Source organism: Callospermophilus lateralis, chromosome 9 (genome assembly GCF_048772815.1).
Source record: "Callospermophilus lateralis isolate mCalLat2 chromosome 9, mCalLat2.hap1, whole genome shotgun sequence".
Classification (NCBI taxonomy): domain Eukaryota; kingdom Metazoa; phylum Chordata; class Mammalia; order Rodentia; family Sciuridae; genus Callospermophilus; species Callospermophilus lateralis.
The window spans coordinates 107,199,432-107,220,141 of NC_135313.1; the positions used below are offsets into that span (position 1 = coordinate 107,199,432).

At 40.3% G+C, this 20,710-nt stretch overlaps 2 protein-coding genes across 2 annotated transcripts in view; one reads left to right on the forward strand and one right to left on the reverse strand.

Annotated features, from left to right (window-relative positions):
- Gpr39 (G protein-coupled receptor 39) overlaps positions 1 to 2,318 on the forward strand; it is a 199,409-nt gene extending 197,091 nt beyond the window's left edge. Inside the window, exon 2 of the mRNA XM_076866617.2 lies at positions 1,804 to 2,318. Within this exon, the coding sequence (XP_076722732.2) occupies positions 1,804 to 2,318 (515 nt within the window). The remainder of the gene's footprint in view (positions 1 to 1,803) is intronic.
- A 423-nt stretch (positions 2,319 to 2,741) lies between these two features.
- The window catches only part of Lypd1 (LY6/PLAUR domain containing 1), a 36,021-nt gene continuing 18,052 nt past the window's right edge, over positions 2,742 to 20,710 (reverse strand). The window contains exon 4 of the mRNA XM_076866673.1: positions 2,742 to 2,977. Coding sequence (XP_076722788.1) covers positions 2,742 to 2,977 — 236 coding nt within the window. The remainder of the gene's footprint in view (positions 2,978 to 20,710) is intronic.

Sequence of the window (20,710 nt, forward strand, 5' to 3'; positions counted from 1 at the left end):
TCAAGAACTAATGTGTGATAGCACAGGTGGCTAGAAGCATCCATGCTCCTCAAGGTCATGAAAAAACCTCCCTGTTTCTTATGCAAGTGTTTTTTTTTTTTTTTTTTTTTTTTTTTAAATCAGAAAAATGTTGACTTTTTGTTCTCACCTAGCAGCTGTAACTAGGTGATTCAGAATATACTCTTGACTTAAGATGGTACTTTTTTTTTTTTTTTTGCCTTTTCATCAGATCAATATGTTTCTTTGCCTATTTTATTTTTAGATTTACTGACTGTTCTCAGGGTAGCAAATTCAAAGAGAAGAAATAAGCAAATTGGTTTATATTTCAAAGCTAGGCTGAGGTCGAACAGGGAGAACACTTGGAAATTAACAAGAGAGCTGAGTTTTCTAGGCCCGTGTTGCTGATAGACAGGCTTTGTGGAGGACTTGTCCTTAGGGTAGTTATTTCAGTGCAAGGGACGGTCAGGCAAGTGTGTGCAGTATGGTCAGGCAGGGCATGGGCACATGGCTATTTTCCTGGAACATTTATTAATAGTATTTGCTATCAATCATAGGCAAGAAGTAATCACTGCTGACCATCACTCCCCTAGAAAATCAGAAGGTTTGAAAATGTGAATGGATTTTTCTTATGACTCCAATTTAGAAGAGGGAGGAAGCATTCCTGAAAATGTAAATACTACTTTAAGATATCAGCTCTCTACATGGGAACTTATGTTCTGTGCTCTTAAGTTCTCTAGAAAAGATTCTCTGATCTTCCTCTTGTTTTGTTTTATCACTGTAGATCAACTCTCATGATAACGGCAAATTTTAGTTGTTTGTGTTCTATACAGCATCTCTGTATCTGTCAGAATCATAGATAGCAATGATTACATAACTCCTATGCAGGCATGTGGACATGCAAACAGATGTTCATGCAGCCAACATTTGATCCACACAGGGGCCACTGAAGGGTGTCCCTTTGCTAGGGCCCGATGAATTCTGGGCTGCTGACACTGAGCTACAAAGTCAGTGAGCACGTTCCTGGTTGAACTTAAAAAAAGTTGAATATATATATATATATATATATATATATATATATATATATATATATTGTTTTGTTTTTGGAGAATGTTTCCCACATGAAGGTGGAAGAGGTGATTTATCTAAAAGTGTTTGAAAAGAAGCAGAGGTGCTGTTGCAGATGTGAGCATCATAATTATAGGTGTGCATAGCTAGCACATATTTGTCCAAAAAAGCATTCTCAGTGACTGACTATCCCCGATTTTGCTTCCTTGGGAATTGAATGCAAAATCGGTGTTGCTAAATATGCTTCTTCATTAGAGAAAAATTCCTTCCACTTGACTTGAAAACATCACTGGGTCTTCTTTGTGCAGACCTTCTTTTAAAATACAAATATCATTTCATCTAAGATGGCTATACAGTATGCAGACATCTGTTGCTTTAAAACAAAAAGGCAAAAATCAGATTTATGGACAACATGAAATGTTTCCTGGATACACAAGCAACAATGAAAACATTCTTGAAATTAACAGGCATCAACAGGTATAAATACACTGTCTAAAGCATTTAATGGTCTTTAACACAGCCAACTCCCCCGAGCTTGAAGCAGCGTTAAATTCTCTTTTGCTAGTGGCAAAAGAAGCTGTCAAGCACAACATTGAAAAATTGGTACCATTTCCTGGTCAGTAAGCACAGAACCAAGGGGCTAAATATTTTATGTTTGTTTATTTATTTATTTGTATTTATTTTTGTTCTCATGCTGTTTTTCCCCCCTCTTCCTCTCTCTTTCTCTGTCCTCCTCAGGGCTGATCGTTGTGACATTAGCAGTATGCTGGATGCCAAACCAGATTCGAAGGATCATGGCTGCAGCCAAGCCCAAGGATAACTGGACCAGGTCCTACTTCCAGGCATACATGATCCTCCTACCCTTCTCCGACACCTTCTTCTACCTCAGTTCGGTGGTCAACCCGCTTCTGTACAACGTGTCCTCGCAACAGTTCCGCAGGGTGTTTGGGCAGGTGCTGCGCTGCCACCTGACACTTGAGCATGCCAACCAGGAGAAGCGCCTGCGCGCCCACGGACGCTCCACCACCGACAGCGCCCGCTCCGCCCGCAGCCCGCTCATCTTCTTGGCTTCCCAGCGCAATTCTTCTGCAAGGAGAACTAACAAGGTTTTCTTAAGCACTTTTCAAAGTGAGGCCAAGCCCGAGTCTGAGTCTAATCCCCAGCAACTGAGTCAGGAGTCACCACAGCCCAACTCAGAGACGAAACCAGACAATTCTGCTGTCGAGAATGGTTTTCAGGAGCATGAAGTGTGAAATGTCAAACCAGGAAACCTTGAGTGGGAACTGGCCCTTCCCCCACGAAAGCAAGTCACAAAATAAACTGTGCCCCATCAGGGACAGAATGGAAGCTAGCGGCCGTGGGAAGGCAGATGCCCACCTTAGCGGCTTCTAAAGGCTGATTCTGCCAGCCTTGCCTTGCTGGTTAACATGAACCCCGGGTGCAGCACTTCTGCTCCACTCCCTCCCTTGAGTACACATTGAAAATTCAGTCCGACTGAATTTATTCAGAGCTTACAAAAGTGTTTTACAGGGAGCTCTTTCATTATTTGCAAATGAACGACAAGAGAACAGACACCCCTCTCTACCCAGAATAAAAGGACACTCAGAAGAGGTGGGGGAGGTGGAAGAGCGAGGGCCAGAAGAACAATGCAGGTAGCCATGGCATCTCTGTCAGCTTCAGCAGTGTGCCAAGAAGAGGGCTAATTTGAGGAGCAGGATGGTGGTGGGGAGCCCCGGCCTGAGGGCCGAAGCAGAACTGCCTCTTTTCTTGGGCCTCGGCCCGTTGCAAAGAGGGGTGTTGCAGCAGCTGATGCACACTGAGTTCAGCTTCCCCGGGGAGCAGAAGGACTGGTACCCGGCGGAGGCAATGAGACAGGCCGCTGACGATGCACACGACTTGCGGTACATGATCCCTGCAACACAGACCCAAAGGAGCTGGGTTAAGGTGTTGGCCAAAGGACAGTTATCCCTTTGAGCCTAAATTCAAATGGAGGCTCCTCCTTACTCCTCCCACAGCCCAGAGTCTTGGTGGGGCCAAGGGTTATTTCACTGAATTCCCCAAATACACAAGACCTATGGTGAAAGAGGCAATCATTATTTCACTACTTTTGACAAAATTGTTCCAAAAGGTATTTTAGATGCCAACACCAGTGAATAAAAAGCTGTTAAAAATCAAAGCCTGTTTTTTAAAGCTAGTGTTCATACTTTGTACTCAACACAAAGATTTTTATTTACTTTTTTGGTTCAAAATATCTCATGCCAGGAGGACCACACACAGCTGTTACTACTTTATCGGTGACCAAAGAGAGTTGGCTCTCAACTGTGTATTTATTATATCCTAGAATTCTTTGACTAAAACCCCAATCCCAAAAAGGAATATAAAAATCCAGTCCCTACGGCACAGGCCTGATTTTTCCCAGAGGTGATGGTCCATGGGATTTGATGGAGAGGTGGCCTGGCTGACAGTGTGCCCAGGAAAACTTCATCCTCAGGGAGGAAGAAGCTCTGCCCTTAGGATAAATGGTCATTTGCCAAGTTGGCATCAAAAAGCTGGCATTCAATAATGCATGCCACCTGGGCATAAAAAAAGAGCTTCCTGAGAAGACTGGAGGGCTTGACTGAAGGAACATATGTGCTCTGTCCAGTTGCACCGCAGTCATCAAATTAGGGTGTCCTAGATAATCATTTGACTTCTGAAAGCCAAAAGTCCACTCATATTAAATAATAAGTTTATCTAAGGGCTTTCCTGGATTCCAGACACTATTCGGATGGCTTCAATATCCTAGTTCATTCACTACCGTGCTATAGTTTGAATCTGAAGCATCAGTCAGAGGCCCCCATGGTAAAGACTTGTTTCCTAACAAGGCACTACAAGGAAGTAGTGGAAACTTTTAAGAAACGGGGCCTTGTAAGAAAGAGGTCTTGGGTCATCCAGGGCATGCCCTCAAGGGGGATTGTGAACTTCAGCCTCTTCCTCCCTCTTCTTTCCTTCCAGGCTATGAGATGGGGCTCCTACACATGCCCCCTACCATGATTTGTTGCTTTGTCATCCATTGGCCCATAACTGTTGTCTGCAACCTCCACAACTGTTATCCAAAATAAACCTTTCCTTTGCCTAAGCTGATGATCTCAGTTCATCATCTTTGTTGCTACATAATGGAAAGCTGACTAACATATACCAAGAGCAGACCTCCAACAGAGGTTCCCATGACCCACCTCACTGTACAGATCAGGGGCCTGAGGGCCAGTAGCCAACGGTATAGCAACTTGCCTGAGGTCACACAAGTAGAAAGTGGAACAGCTGGGGTTTGAACCTGGAATTCTGGCTGTCTGTTGCCAGCACAGTAGACAGCCAAATAGCCGTGAAAATGGTGGAGTTTGGGGGGGTGGTGGCGGGGGGCAAGGCATGACTTTATTAGGAAGACAGTTTGGGGTATGTGTGGTTATTTTATATGAATTACCTTTTTTGACAGATAATGTTTAATTCTGATGCTGGACTTGGAAGTGAATGGTCTCAGCCTGTTGGCCGCTCGGCACATCCCACCAGTAGCAGGGTCTCTTTTCCTACTAACTTCCCGCAGGTATAGTTTGGGCATGGGCTCCCTCCTCCATGAGAACTGCCACTTTGGGAGTGTAGAAATAGTAAAGAATCAAACTGCCTAAAACTTAAAAGTGGGAGGTAAAGAAATGCTTTAGAATTGCCTTAAAACATGCAATTTTATGTCATTTTTTTCCTATAACTACATGTTTGTAAGGACTGATTTTCTAACACTTTTAGAAAATCCTGGAAGGTAACTGCTCTAGCACTATGAAGCCCATGTACAGAGGATGTGTGTTTGTGTATGTGTGGGAGGCATTGTTTGATTTCTAAGGAATATGCTTCAAGTATTCTCTACATTTTCTATTCATGTCCCCCCCTTTTTTAGGAAATTTAAGTTTTACTGACTTTTTATTCTAAAATTCTAAAAGCACAGTTCAGCTACAGTGAACTTCTACCATTTAAATGAATTTTAAAGAATTTAAAATATATTTTTTGACTGAATATATTTTTCACTGTAGCAAAGTTCAAACAGGCTAAGGTTAAAAAAAAAAAAAAAAAAAAAAGTGGCTCCTGACCACCATTGCTGAACCTAAGGCCTCCACAGTCACTTTTGAGGCATACTGACATTGTGTTTGGTGTCCCACTTTTTAATGCCTACTTCTGCATATTTACATACGGTATCTATGGAGAAATAGAATGTGCGTGCGCACATGTGTCCATGGTGTCACACCCAATGTGCCATTCTTCAATTTGCATTTTTTACTTAGTGACATTGCTGGAGGTTAATTTTTGAGCAGAACTTTGTAGGGTTATGGGTCAGTGACAGGATAGGTTAAAGAGAACATGAGGTTATGGAGAGAAGAACCAGCAAAGCCAAAATCTGTACATCCGATAAGACCCTCATGTCTTTAACCAGAAACAATTGATCTTCACAAGAGATGTTACGAGGAGGGTAGATCTGTGGCCAGAAGCAAGCTCTTAAGTTGGTGACTCATGAACTGATACTAATACCACAAAAAGGCTTTCTGAAGGAGGAGGGTGAGCACTCCATGAAAAGAGAGGGATTTCCTGGGTTCTAAGATGAAGAAAGAGAGAGAAAGGGGTCTGCTGGCAGACAGTGTATTGTGTGTGAGCCAGGACCATGAGTCTGAAAGCAAAGTGGAAGTCCTAGTCTGGAAACTATAGCTAGAGATGCTCTGGGTGAGACTGGATGTGACTAAAGAGGTTTCTAATAATGGCATTTGCTGGTAAATGGATGGAACTGGAGACTATCAAGCTAAGGAAAATAAGTCAGCCTCACAAAGCCAAAGGTCAAATGTTTTCTCTGATATGTGGAAACTCATCTAAAGTAAGGAAATAAGGGGGAGAGAAAAAGGGAAAAGAGGGAGGAATTTATTCAAAAAAAGAAGGAAGATCTATGGGCTAGATGAAGGGAACTGGCGGGATTGGGGGAGAAGAGAGAAGGGAAGAAGAGGAATGAATCTAACCTAACTTTCCTATGTATGTACATAAATATATCACAGTGAATCTCACATTATGTATATCCAAAAGACACTGACCAAAAAGAGAAAAAAATAATCTAAAAGCAAAAAGCAGAAAGATCGGTAGAATAAAGGGAAGGGAACAAAGAGGGAGGAGAAAAGAAAAAGGGAGAAATACCGGGAACTGAATTTGAGTAGATTATATTCCATGCTTTTTAAATTATGTCAAAATAAACTCTAATGTTATATATAACCAAATAGAAACAAAAAATGTAAAAAAAAAGAAAGAAAGAAATTGGGGAGGAAGGTGTATAGGGAGGGTCAGGAGTGGAGTTGGCTTATGTGGAGCAGTTACATATTGTTCTTCATATAAACCTTTATCATGGGTAAAAAAAAAGAGGTCTCTAACTTCACGAAAGGCCAGTGCACAGGTATGTAGATGCTGGTGATGGAGATATTCATAAACAACAATGAAAAAGTACCCTAAAACTAAACTGTGGCAGTGGTAGAAGAAAGAGGTAGGAAATATTGTAGCAGGAGGAATGGGGAATTTCAGATTAAAAAGGATTTTGAGAAAACAGAAATGTGTTTTGCTCACGTTCTTGATTGAAATGAGCTTAGTAGAGATGACATGGTGCCTTTGAGAAGTAGGATGCTGCTTTGTAGGGAGGCTGGGGCAGAGAGGTTGATCATTTGGAATCTGCAAAGCGCCCTCTCCCAGGGCTTCACATAAAGAAAGGTGAGCATTCAGAGTGAACTCTATCTTCAGCAAGCACCTGGAAATGAAGAGGAAGTCCGAGGACAAACAGGAGTGGTCTTGGGGAATATTAAGGATTGTTCTAGAAGAAGTAGGTGACAAGATATCACACAGCTGCCAGGGAGCTTAAAGAAAATGCCATTAGGCTTTGGCATATGGAAGCCAGGGATAGTGGGGTGTGCGTAGAAAGCCACTGGAGGGAATCTAAAGCAAAAAGGGTGGAGATGAGTCTGATGAGTCTAGTTGAAAGGGAATATGTCACTAAGTGGAAGGGCAGATAGGAATACAGAACAATGACAAGTTCTACCCCTCATATGCTTATCATGACAAAGGCCAGGTGGATCTCAGATTTAAATGTTGGGAAAAAAATAAGACCATAAAAGTACTAAAAGATCCTTTGGAATTGTATGCAATTCTTTTATCATGGAAGAGTAGTATATAGGCTATTCTATGATACAACCCCCAAAAACCATTACAGAAAGGATTGATAAATTAGACCAGAAAAACAATTTTTAATATATCTGTCTGGTAAATTCCCTAAACAAAAGTGAAAAGACAGGGAGAGTAACTGTCATTCAAATCACGAAGAGCAAACTTCCTTAATATGTAAAAGGTCCTAGAAATCTGTAAGGAATGAATAAGAAGTAATAAGTCAGTGAGGAATAAATAAATAATAACATATTTATAAGACGGAGAAAGCAAAGGGACAGTTTGCAGACAAGGACACAGAGCTTTGGAACAGGAAAAGATACACACTCTCATTCATCATAAAGAGACATGCAAATTACAACACATGGAGATACAATTCTTATTTATCACTTGGGTAAAGATCAAAAAGCTCGTTAGCACTGTTTTCAGGGGTCTGGGAAACAGGCCCTTTCCCACACTGTTGTTCACAAGGGTAAACAGCTGTAAATGCCGCAAAGGTGAAGAGGCGACATCTATCAACATTATGGGATGCACATACTCTTTGACCCAGCAATTCTACTTTGATGAATTTATTCAGCAGACATTCACACACGTGCATAAACCAGGTTATTCATCAGAGTGGTTTTGAGAAGAAAAAGAACGGATGATCACTCTACCCTTAACCAGGGAGGCTGGAAAACACCCAGTGTCTTATTCACACAAAGGATTTCACCCTGTTGTAAAAGAAGGAGGAATAAACTCAGATATTTTGTTAAAAGCAAAGTGCAACTGGACAGTTCCTTGCTATCTTCCTTATTTTGTTCTTTTTTTTTTAACTATCTAACAAATAAATTTATGCTTCTTACTGTGTTCTAGATACAGTCTTAATATTAACCCATTTATTCTTTTTATAACTTTAGCAATAATCCCCACTTTGCAAATGGAGAAACTGAGGTAGGTGGCATTTAATTGCTTAGGGGCCATAAAGGTAACATGTGGTAGAGCTGGGATTTGAACACAGGAAGCAGGCTTTGGAATCTACATTCTTAAGCCTTCTATTACATTGCTATGCAAAAATATGTATCCATTTGGGGGAAAATGGTGAAAGTATACACATACATGCATATTTTACTTGCATATACATATTTCTGAAAGAATACACAATAAAAAGATAATAATGGCTGTCTCTGAGGAGTGGTACTGGGTAACCATAGAGTAGGGGTAAACACACACACACACACACACACACACACACACACCTGTTAACTTTAATTACTACTTAAAATCAGGACCATAGAGATAAAGTACCTTTTTAAAAAATGACCTTTTAAAATAAACAACAACCTGTAAGCAATTTAATCATATGAATTCTCTTTCCCAGTGTAGTACAGGGTCTTCTAGCTGTGTGCACCAGAGGCTCCTGGGAAAGAACACACTCTCAGAGTGCCCTAAAGCCCGAGTCTTGGGGTCACAGAGCAAGGTGACTTGTGTATGTCTTTTTGTTTTTTCTTTAGTCCAGCCTCCATGAGTTCAGAGCTGGGCCTGAGGGAGGAAGTTTTGTGAGTGAAAGCCCCCAGGGCCTTCTCAAGGACTGGTGATGGGAGTACATATATCAGCATATTGAAACAATGTATAAAATACACTATATTTTTTATATGGTGCTGGGGATTGAACTCAGCACTTTGTTCATGCTAAGCATGAACTCTGCACTGAGCTAAACCTCCAGCCCAATAATAATTTAAAATACATCCAATAGTTCCATTCCTCAGCATTTACTCTTCAAGACAAAACACACTTTCACATACTTAACAGGAAAAAGGTACATTTATACCATGAAATGTTAAACAACAGTGAAAAGGAAATTGTGGAGTTCTATTCTGATCTGGAAAGTTCTCACTGAATAGAAAAATGAAGTTCCAAATGACATTCAAATATACCATTTATGTAACAAAACAAAACAAAACACAAAGCAACATCATACCCTTTCTGGCAATTTGGGTAGGGGGATGTGTGTATATATCTGAGTGTGTGAGCCTATATTTCAAAGCAAAATCAGAGCAAGAGGTCCAGAAAACTATGTATTAAACAGCATAGTCCTTTTAGGGATGGGTAATAGTCAAGAACCATTTTTGATATCTGAATGATTTACAGTAAGAATATATTCATAGGTAGATTGCATCCGTAAATTACAAATTAATAGAATTGATGACTATAAACCCAGTGAGTTTCCTTACGGCAATCTCTAAGACTTAGTGAACCCAGCAGTGGCATGTGGCAACTGGGGTGACAGATCGGTCCATATCACAGTAGCCAGAATGCATCCCAGCCTCTCAAATGAGGCTTCCCTACAACATTAGATGGGTTTGGTGAAGGGCACCATGGCTCAGCCTGAATTCAGTAGCACTGTGGCTGCAGCTGGCCACAGGTGGGTTCCTCTGAACATTTACGACTAACCTGTCACCCACTACTGCTGGGTTAGGGCAGGAGAAAGTAATGACTAAGAGCAGGAGCAAGATGCCTGGAGATTTCCCCAAAGAGCTGAGGGATGCTTCCTATAACCCCAACTCCCATTTGATTTTTCTCTTAATCACTTCTAATATTTTAAGACACTTTATTGGAATATTTTTATTAGTAGAATGTAAGCCCTAGCAATTAGAATGGTACCTGGCACATAATGACTCAATGGTATTTATCCAAAGAAGAAATGAGTGAATGAAAGGGAGGAGGAGGATAATCTAAAGGGAGTCTGGAGTTCCCATGGCCGTGTGTGTGTTTCTGACAAATTGTGGCGGGAGTTTTTATTCCTCGGTTGGTGGGGACTGAGTAGCAAGGTTACATGAAGTAAAACAAGTCTCCAGGTGTAGGTTGACACAAGCAGAGCTGTGAGAGGCTCTGATCTTGGTAATGGAGATTCAGACCCACGGCCAGCAGGCTTGGCTGGTTGATGAAGGGCTGTCTATCAAATTTGGCTGGGCTAATACCAGCTTGGACTTGCTCCTGTTGCTCTGCCCCGTAGGGGTGCAGAGATGTATCCCATCAATGCCAAGTCATTTCTCACAGGTTTAATCTGCAGACCAGATGTTTGTTCATGCAACACACCACCCGCTATCACCAAATTAATCAAGACACCCAGCATTTAAAACTTTAATCCTCTTTAAGTCTTTAGAGAGGTGATGGCCTCCTGGGGGTTCTTGGATTTAGATGGGTGGCTATGCATGCTTGCTTCAAAATTACCACACATGGTTCTCCCCAAGGAACTCATTTCTATTAATCTGCCTTATTTAGGCTGTGAATAAGGGGCATGCCAAGGAATGAAGGAAAGGGTAAATGAAATACTGTGGTTAGTTCCAGGGGAGTTCATTCTATTGTAGCAATTGTACCGGTTCCACGGGACCTATGAAATTGGACTATGGAGGAATTTATGCTGAAAAGGTAGAATATGGAACTAAGGAAAAAGGGACTGGATCCTCTGGAATTTAATGTATTTATTTAAACTGAAATGCAACCAAGTAGATGCTCAAATACATTTTCCCACCATGGTATGTCTCTCCTGTTTTACAAACATCAGAAATGATCCCTCCAAGTTAAATGAACTATTTATTATGTGTAAGGTTTTTAGAAAAGTGCTGGACACAAAGTAGGTGTTTGCTGCTGCAGTTGTTATTATCATCATCTCTGCCCAGGAGACATTTTCTGACTTATGCCTTTAATTCTTTCAAGTGGCTAGCTCTTGCATTTACATACCCCAGGGTGCTTAACCCAGAGGGGACAGTGATTTCAACAATCACTGATTGATTTACTTAACATTTACATTTACAATTATTGCCTTCTATCCCCACCCCCCCCACCCCCCCCCACCCCCCACCCCCCCCCCCCCCCCCCCCGCCCTAGCTCTTTTCCTCCTGGATCCTATTTGGGCCACATCTCAGCAGACACGTTGGTTTTGCTTTGAGATGGAGGATGACCAAAGGCAAACCAGGAAATGGTGCAGAAGGAGCAAGAGAACAAGCTAGAGGGTTTAGAAGTTGATGTGGATGCTGGATGGCCCCTGTCTCCTTTGCAGTGAGCACTCTGTCAGGCATCGGGCTTGCTTTACATGGTTGAATTATTGATTACAAAGGGGGAAGAAGAAAGATGGTGTTTTCTCTTTGTTTGAGTCTAGTTCTTTTTACTTGCTCCTAATACAGCTGGGTCGCCACAACTGGAGTGGGCAGAATAAAAAGCAACTGTAACACCCTTCTGAGAACCAGCTGAGCTCAAGAGGAGTCTCAGCTTTGGAATTTCACATTAACGAGAATTGGAATATCTTTCTTAGGCTGGCAGTCTGATCCAGAAGCCTGAAGGTTGATCTGACTGGCAGCAGACGGTCATATGTTTCTTTAATGAACTGAACACTGACATGGTGTTATCCCTTTGGCCCAAATCTTCCTTTACCAAAGGCGCTTTGCCAAGTATTTAGTATTTCACCAGGGGGGATGACCAGAAGGTATTCCCAGTTCCTGATAAGAGCAGTGCTAGAACTCCACCACGCTAGAGGGGTTCAAATGGTGCTGCCTCTCAGACATTCACATGTAGAATTACCTGGGCATTCCTCAAATATGCAAACTCCCAGAACCGACAGGTAATTCTGACACAGTTGAACTAACTTTCCAAATTAATTCTTTGAGATACCAAAAGTTCATAGACTGTAAATCACATTTTAACTTTTCCAAGAAGTCTTCTCACTCAGAGCAAAGACTGCATTCTGCATTTCGACCTGGCTTCCCCTCTGTTGCAGGGAAGAACAACAGGAAGCCTCCAACACCCCAAGGAGCTGCAGCCATGGAGAAAGAGGGGAGGCAGTTCCTTCTTCATTATTGTCCAGGTTGGCACTTCGTCAGTCATTTCCTTTCTACCCCATTGTTATGGCTGACCTGCCCTATAGCTCACTGCAGGATAGGCTTCCCCGCAGGCACCTGCCTTTCAAGGACTTCAACTGTTGGTATGCACCCTCACTATATATCAATAAGCAGCCAGGTGAGGAATCTGGGCCACTCCTGCGGCCCAGGTGAGGATCAGGTGAGTGCTAATTTGGCAACTGCTTACTAAGGTGGTTTCTTCCCTTTAGCCCTGTGATGTCCTCCTGGGATATTAAAATTCACACTGCATACAGTTTCAATTCCAGGGGATGACATGCTTTTCTGTGAAGGGCTAGATAATAAAAATTTTGACCTCTGCAGGTCAAAGGATATTCTGTCAAGGCTACTGTATTCCGATATTCTGGTGGGAGCAAATAGACTTGGTGGGTTGCAATAAAACTACTTACCGAAACAGGCTATAGTTTTCTGTTAGGACTGCCAGAACAAAATATCTCAGTTTGTGTGGCTTAAAATAAATTTATGCTTTCCCAGTTCTGGAGACTAGTAGTTCAAGATCAAGATGCAGAGAAAATCAGTTCTGGTGAACGCTTTCCTCCTGGTTGATAACTAGCTGCCTTCGCTCTGTGTTTTCACGTGACTTTGTGTGAGCATTCATGTGTGAATGCGCACGTGCCAAAAGAGAGAGCGCTAAGGCACCTTTTTGTCTATCTTATAAGGACAATAATCCCATCAGACCAGGGCCCTACCCTCATGACCTCGTCATTGCCTCTCAAAGGCTCATTCTCCAAATAGCATTACACTGGGGACCAGGGCTGCAACATATGAATTTTGGGGAGGATGTGATTCAGTTCATAACATAGGTAATGGGCTGGATTTGACCTGAGTGCCATAGTTTGCTGACCTTCGTTCTATTCTATCAAAATCCTATCACTGTTACATTATAAAAACTGCCCCTTCCACTCAGTCTTTCTTCTGCAGTTATATGAGGGAAGCCACCAACAGTTTGGAACATTTGCTTTGGGATAGACTCAAAAAAGGTCTCTCTGAGTTCCATGTGTGTCTACTCAAAGGCTACCCTATCAAAGGTCTTTGCAAGTTTTACAGTGTTTATAGAATCTTCTCTTATTTTAAAATGTATTTTCATTGAACTGTCTCTGCAGCAGCCTGCTCTTCAGAGCAGGTCCAAACCCTGCAGTTGGTTCAGAATCCACAGGAATGCAGAGCAGTGGCTACAGGGGAGAAGGAAAAAGAAAGGCAAAGTTGGAGTCACGACCTGAAGGCTGTTCCCAGCATGGCCCGGATGCAGGCCTGTTGAGTAAAACTAGCATTTAGATGTCTTATGGTGCTATTCTATTTTAAACCAAAATCCTGCAGGAAAACCTGTGCAGAGCCTCCCCTGAGGTTCTGATCAGTGCACCTGTCTTTCTCTTTTTGACTTCCTGTCTAGTCCTTTCTAGTATGATTCAGAAGCTGCGTCAGTTAAGGAGGTCTAACACAAAAGTTCCAGCATGCCTTGTTTTCTGTAATGTCCTCATTGTAACCCTGCTGGTTCCAGAGGGTTGGGCTCCATTGTTCTCTCTTCTACTTTTCAGAATAGAAGAATTTTTTAATGTGCCACATATAGTAGGTGTGGTAACTTTCTCCCCAACTGGGCTTAGCTGGAATTTTTTTTGATGCACTTTAAGGAATTTTATGGCTTTCTAAGTCTCCTTAAAAACATCACACTTGACAATGAGAAGTAAAAAAAAATAATAATTAATAAGTTTGTTTCTTTTAGAAAAAAACTATTTTCAGGTGAATTTATACTGTTGAAGAGATAATCTGGAGCTGAAACAGCTATGTTACTTACTAAAAAGGTATTTGGTGGTAAAGGGGACTATTGTTCAGTGCATTCCTTGATGCATTATTTCTTGACTTGTCAAAATAACTATTCTGCCTCAAAAATCCCAGCTATGGTTGCTGGCAACCCACCAGGCAATGATATTTTGTTCTAAAGTAAGCACTGGATGTTTCAATAATGAACTGAAGCTGTCAATAGTTTTATCAGTGAAAACAAAATGGGAAGGATTACTGACAGTGTTGGAATGTAAAGAAATTCTGAGCTAAATTCCCTGAAGAGCAGAGTCTTCCATTAACTTCTCCCATCAAATTCCTGGGCTTCCAGAAGTCTTGATCTTCTCCTGCATTGGTCTCGGTTTCCTCATCTATAAGAGGGAGTTGAGGAAACTGAACCACATCATGTTCCTATTTCATTTTACTTCTGAAATAATTCCTTACCCAGTGGAAAGAATATGAACTCTATTGGAATTCAACAAACCTGGGCTCGAATTCTCCGTGGGCTACTTTTCTGAGTAATGCACTTGACTTCTATGAGCTTTAGTTTACCCTTTTAAAAGAGCAAGGAAACTACCTAACAGAGTAAAATGGCAAGAAATAAGAAGACAGTCTTTAGAGAGCACCTTTGATTGTGCCAGCCAATAGCCTGTGACTAAGAAAGATCAGCTTCCTTGGTTGAGGTTTGTTTGTTCATTTGTTTTTAATTAAAAAGAAACAGCTACTGGGGAAAAGTAATAGGCAAAGTTGGGGAGGGGAAATTTGAGATGAGCCTGTAATATCTATGCCAAAAAAAGACATGTTCAAAAAATTAAAGGGCATGTTGAATGGTCATGGGGTCAACTACCCTGTGGACAGAGCTGGAGCAATTTGAGCAATAAAATAAATAATCATAATATTGTATTATAAGACATTGAATGAAGTGAATGTACATAAGTTCATACCAATATAAATGGTTGAATAAATACATGGAAAGAAGGAGACATCTCTTCTTTACAGAAGAATTCCAATGAATAAATATAAAATAAATGAGGTAAATAGAAATTAAGATTAGAACACTATAGGAATAATCAATACTGAAATTATTGGGCATAGTTTGAGGAGAAACAGGATATTTGTATAGTTTCAAATTTTCTCCCTCAAGTTATTTATTAATTGTAAAGGGAAGACCTCAAGTTATTTTTTTTTTTTTTTTTTTTTTTTTTTTTTTTTGCTGGACTCAAATTTTATTTTATTTTATTTTTTTTTTAATTGATTTTTATTGTAGGTTGTTCAAAACATTACATAGTTTTTGATATATCATAATTCACACTTTGATTCAAGTGGGATATGAACTCCCATTTTTACCCCATATACAGATTGCAGAATCACATCAGTTGCACATTGATTTACATATTGCCATTCTGGAGTCTGTTGTATTCTGCTGCCTTTCCCATCCTCCGCTATCCCCCCTCCCCCCTCCCCTCCCCTCTTCTTTCTCTACCCCCTCTACTGTAATTCATTTCTCCCCCTTATATTTTCCCTCCTTTCCCCTCACTTCCTCTTGTATGTAATTTTGTATAGCCCTGAGGGTCTCCTTCCATTTACATGCAATTTCCCTTCTCTCTCCCTTTCCCTCCCACCTCTCATCCCTGTTTAATGTTAATCTTCTTCTCATGCTCTTCTTCCCTACTCTGTTCTTAGTAACTCTCCTTATATCAAAGAAGACATTTGGCATTTGTTTTTAGGGATTGGCTAGCTTCACTTAGCATAATCTGCTCTAATGCCATCCATTTCCCTCCAAATTCTATGATTTTGTCATTTCTTAATGCAGAGTAATACTCCATTGTGTATAAATGCCACATTTTTTTTATCCATTCGTCTATTGAAGGGCATCTAGGTTGGTTCCACAGTCTTGCTATTGTGAATTGTGCTGCTATGAACATGGATGTAGCAGTGTCCCTATAGTGTGCTCTTTTTAGGTCTTTAGGGAATAGACCGAGTAGTGGAATAGCTGGATCAAATGGTGGTTCCATTCCGAGCTTTCCAAGAAATCTCCATACTGCTTTCCAAATTGGCCGCACCAATTTGCAGTCCCACCAGCAATGTACAAGAGTACCCTTTTCTCCACATCCTCGCCAGCACTTGTTGCTGTTTGACTTCCTAATGGCTGCCAATCTTACTGGAGTGAGATGGTATCTTAGGGTGGTTTTGATTTGCATTTCTCTGACTGCTAGAGATGGTGAGCATTTTTTCATATACTTGTTGATTGATTGTATGTCCTCCTCTGAGAAATTTCTGTTCAGGTCCTTGGCCCATTTGTTGATTGGGTTATTCGTTATCTCATTGTCTAATTTTTTTAGTTCTTTGTATATTCTGGATATTAGGGCTCTGTCTGAAGTGTGAGGAGTAAAGATTTGTTCCCAGGACGTAGGCTCCCTATTCACCTCTCTTATTGTTTCTTTTGCTGAGAAAAAACTTTTTAGTTTTAGTAAGTCCCATTTGTTGATTCTAGTTATTAACTGTTGTGCTATGGGTGTCCTATTGAGGAATTTGGAGCCCGACCCCACAGTATGTAGATCATAGCCAACTTTTTCTTCTATCAGACGCCATGTCTCTGATTTGATATTAAGTTCCTTGATCCACTTTGAGTTAACTTTTGTGCATGGCGAGAGAAAGGGATTCAGTTTCATGTTGCATATGGATTTCCAGTTTTCCCAACACCATTTGTTGAAGATGCTATCCTTCTTCCATTTCATGCTTTTAGCCCCTTTGTCAAATATAAGATAGTTGTAGTTTTGTGGATTGGTTTCTGTGTCCTCTATTCTGTACCATTGGTCCACCTGCCTGTTTTGGTACCAGTACCATGCTGTTTTTGTTACTATTGCTCTGTAGTATAGTTTGAAGTCTGGTATAGCTATACCGCCTGATTCACATTTCCTGCTTAGAATTGTTTTTGCTATTCTGGGTCTTTTATTTTTCCATATGAATTTCATGATTGCTTTCTCTATTTCTACAAGAAATGCCGTTGGGATTTTGATTGGCATTGCATTAAACCTATAGAGAACTTTTGGTAATATCGCCATTTTGATGATGTTACTTCTACCTATCCATGAACAGGGTATATTTTTCCATCTTCTAAGATCTTCTTCTATTTCTCTCTTTAGGGTTCTGTAGTTTTCATTGTATAAGTCTTTCACCTCTTTTGTTAGGTTGATTCCCAAGTATTTTATTTTCTTTGAGGATATTGTGAATGGGGTGGTTGTCCTCATTTCCATTTCAGAGGATTTGTTGCTGATATACAGGAATGCCTTTGATTTATGCGTGTTGATCTTATAGCCTGCCACTTTGCTGAATTCATTTATTAGCTCTAATAGTTTCTTTGTAGACCCTTTTGGGTCTGCTAGGTATAGAATCATGTCATCTGCAAATAGTGATAATTTGAGTTCTTCTTTTCCTATTTTTATGCCTTTAATTTCTTTCGTCTGTCTAATTGCTCTGGCCAGTGATTCGAGAACTATGTTGAACAGAAGTGGTGAGAGAGGGCATCCCTGTCTTGTTCCAGATTTTAGAGGGAACGCCTTCAGTTTTTCTCCATTCAGAATGATGCTAGCCTGAGGCTTAGCATAGATTGCTTTTACAATGTTGAGGTATGTTCCTGTTATCCCTAGTTTTTCTAGAGTTTTGAACATAAAGGGATGCTGTACTTTGTCGAATGCTTTTTCCGCATCTATCGAGATGACCATATGGTTCTTATTTTTAAGCCTGTTGATGTGGTGAATAACATTTATTGATTTCCGTATATTGAACCAACCTTGCATCCCAGGGATAAATCCTACCTGATCATGGTGCACAATTTTTTTGATATGTTTTTGTATCCGGTTCGCCAGAAGTTTATTGAGGATTTTTGCATCTAGGTTCATTAGAGATATTGGTCTGTAGTTTTCTTTCTTTGAAGTGTCTTTGTCTGGTTTAGGAATCAGGGTGATGTTGGCCTCATAGAATGAATTTGGAAGTTCTCCCTCTTTTTCTATTTCCTTAAATAGCTTGAAAAGTATTGGTGTTAATTCCTCTTTAAAGGTTTTGAAAAACTCTGCTGTATACCCATCCGGTCCTGGGCTTTTCTTAGTTGGTAGTCTTTTGATGGTATCTTCTATTTCCTCAATTGATATTGGTCTGTTTAGGTTGTCAATATCCTCCTGGCTCAATCTGGGCAAATCATATGACTTAAGAAATTTATCGATGCCTTCACTATCTTCTATTTTATTGGAGTATAAGGATTCAAAATAATTTCTGATAATCTTCTGTATTTCTGAAGTGTCTGTTGTGATATTGCCTTTTTCATCCCGTATGCTGGTAATTTGAGTTCTCTCTCTTCTTCTCTTTGTTAGCGTGGCTAAGGGTCTGTCGATTTTATTTATTTTTTCAAAGAACCAACTTTTAGTTTTGTCAATTTTTTCAATTGTTTCTTTCGTTTCGATTTCATTAATTTCAGCTCTGATTTTAATTATTTCTTGTCTTCTACTTCTTTTGCTGTTGTTTTGCTCTTCTTTTTCTAGGATTTTGAGTTGAAGTATTAGATCATTTATTTGTTGGTTTTTTCTTTTTTTAAGGAATGAACTCCAAGCAATAAATTTTCCTCTTAGAACTGCTTTCAATGTGTCCCATAGATTCCGATATGTTGTGTCTGTGTTTTCATTTATCTCTAAGAATTTTTTAATTTCCTCCTTGATGTCTTCTATAACCCATTGATCATTCAGTAACCTATTGTTCATTCTCCAAGTGATGCATGATTTTTCCTTACTTCTTTTATCGTTGATTTTCAATTTCATTCCATTATGATCAGATAATATGCATGGTATTATCTCTACTCCTTTATATTGTCTAAGAGTTGCCCTGTGACATAATATATGATCTATTTTTGAGAAGGATCCATGTGCTGCTGAGAAAAAAGTGTAACTGCTTGATGTTGGGTGGTATATTCTATATATGTCAATTAAGTCTAGGTTATTAATTGTGTTATTGAGCTCTATAGTTTCCTTATTCAACTTTTGTTTGGAAGATCTGTCCAGTGGTGAGAGAGGTGTGTTGAAGTCTCCCATGATTATTGTATGGTGGTCTATTAGACTCTTGAACTTGAGAAGAGTTTGTTTGATGAACATAGCTGCACCATTGTTTGGGGCATATATATTTATGATTGTTATGTCTTGTTGGTGTATGGTTCCCTTGAGAAGTATGTAGTGTCCCTCTTCATCCCTTTTGATTAACTTTGGCTTGAAATCTATTTTATTTGAAATGAGTATGGACACTCCTGCTTGTTTGCGAAGTCCATATGAGTGATATGATTTTTCCCAACCTTTCACCTTCAGTCTATGTATGTCTTTTCCTATCAGATGTGTCTCCTGAAGGCAGCATATTGTTGGGTCTTGTTTAGTGATCCATTCTGCTAGCCTGTGTCTCTTAATTGGTGAGTTTAAGCCATTAACATTTAGAGTTATTATTGAGATATGGTTTGTTCTTCCAGCCATATTTGTTTATTTATGTTACTAAACATGGTTTGTTTTCCTCTTTGATTATTCCCCCCCACCTTTACTGTACTACCTCCCGCTGTTGGTTTTCATTGATATTTTCCATTTCCTCTTCCTGTAATATTTTGCCGAGGATGTTTTGAAGAGCTGGTTTTCTAGCTGCAAATTCTTTTAACTTTTGTTTATCATGAAAGGTTTTAATTTCATCTTCCATCCTGAAGCTTAATTTCGCGGGATACACAATTCTTGGTTGGAACCCCTTTTCTTTCAACGTTTGAAATATGTTATTCCAGGATCTTCTAGCTTTCAGAGTCTGTGTTGAAAGATCAGCTGTTATCCTGATTGGTTTACCCCTAAATGTAATCTGCTTCCTTTCTCTTGTAGCTTTTAAAATTCTCTCCTTATTCTGTATGTTGGGCATCTTCATTATAATGTGTCTAGGTGTGGCTCTCTTATGATTTTGCACATTCGGCGTCCTGTAGGCTTCTAGGATTTGGGATTCTGTCTCATTCTTCAAGTCTGGGAAGTTTTCTCGTATTATTTCGTTGAATAGATTGGTCATTCCTTTGGTTTGGACCTCAATACCTTCCTGTATCCCCATGACCCTTAAGTTGGGTCTCTTTATGTTATCCCATATTTCTTGAATGTTCTGCTCATGGTTTCTTAACAGCTTTGCTGAGCTGTCTATGTTCTTCTCCAGTTGAAATACTTTGTCTTCATTGTCTGATGTTCTATCTTCTAAGTGTTCTACTCTGCTGGTAGTATTCTCAATTGAGTTTTTAAGTTGGTTTATTGTTTCCTGCATTTCCAGGATTTCTGTTTGTTTGTTTTTTATAACCTCTATCTCCCTGTATAATTGATCTTTTGCTTCTTGGATTTGTTTGTGTAATTTATTGTCGAAGTGGTCGAAGTGGTCTTTCATTGTCTGATTTTGCTGTCTAATGTCTTCTTTGAGACTCCAGATCATCTGAAGCATGTATATCCTGAATTCTTTATCTGACATTCCATCTGCTGCAGATATTACCTCTTCTAAAGTTGAGTTGACCTGCATTGCTTGTGGTCCTTTCTTTCCTTGTCTTTTCATACTGATCGCGTTTCTTTCTTCTGGTAGCCACGTCCCCGTATCTGGTGCAAGAGACCTCAGTCGTCAGCACTGGTGGGTGCTGTAGCTGGGAGACCCGCGCCGCGCGGCTCCCGCCGGCTCCTGCGTCAGCGCCGCCTCAGCTCCCGCCGGTTCCCGTGCCGCTGCCACGGTTCCCG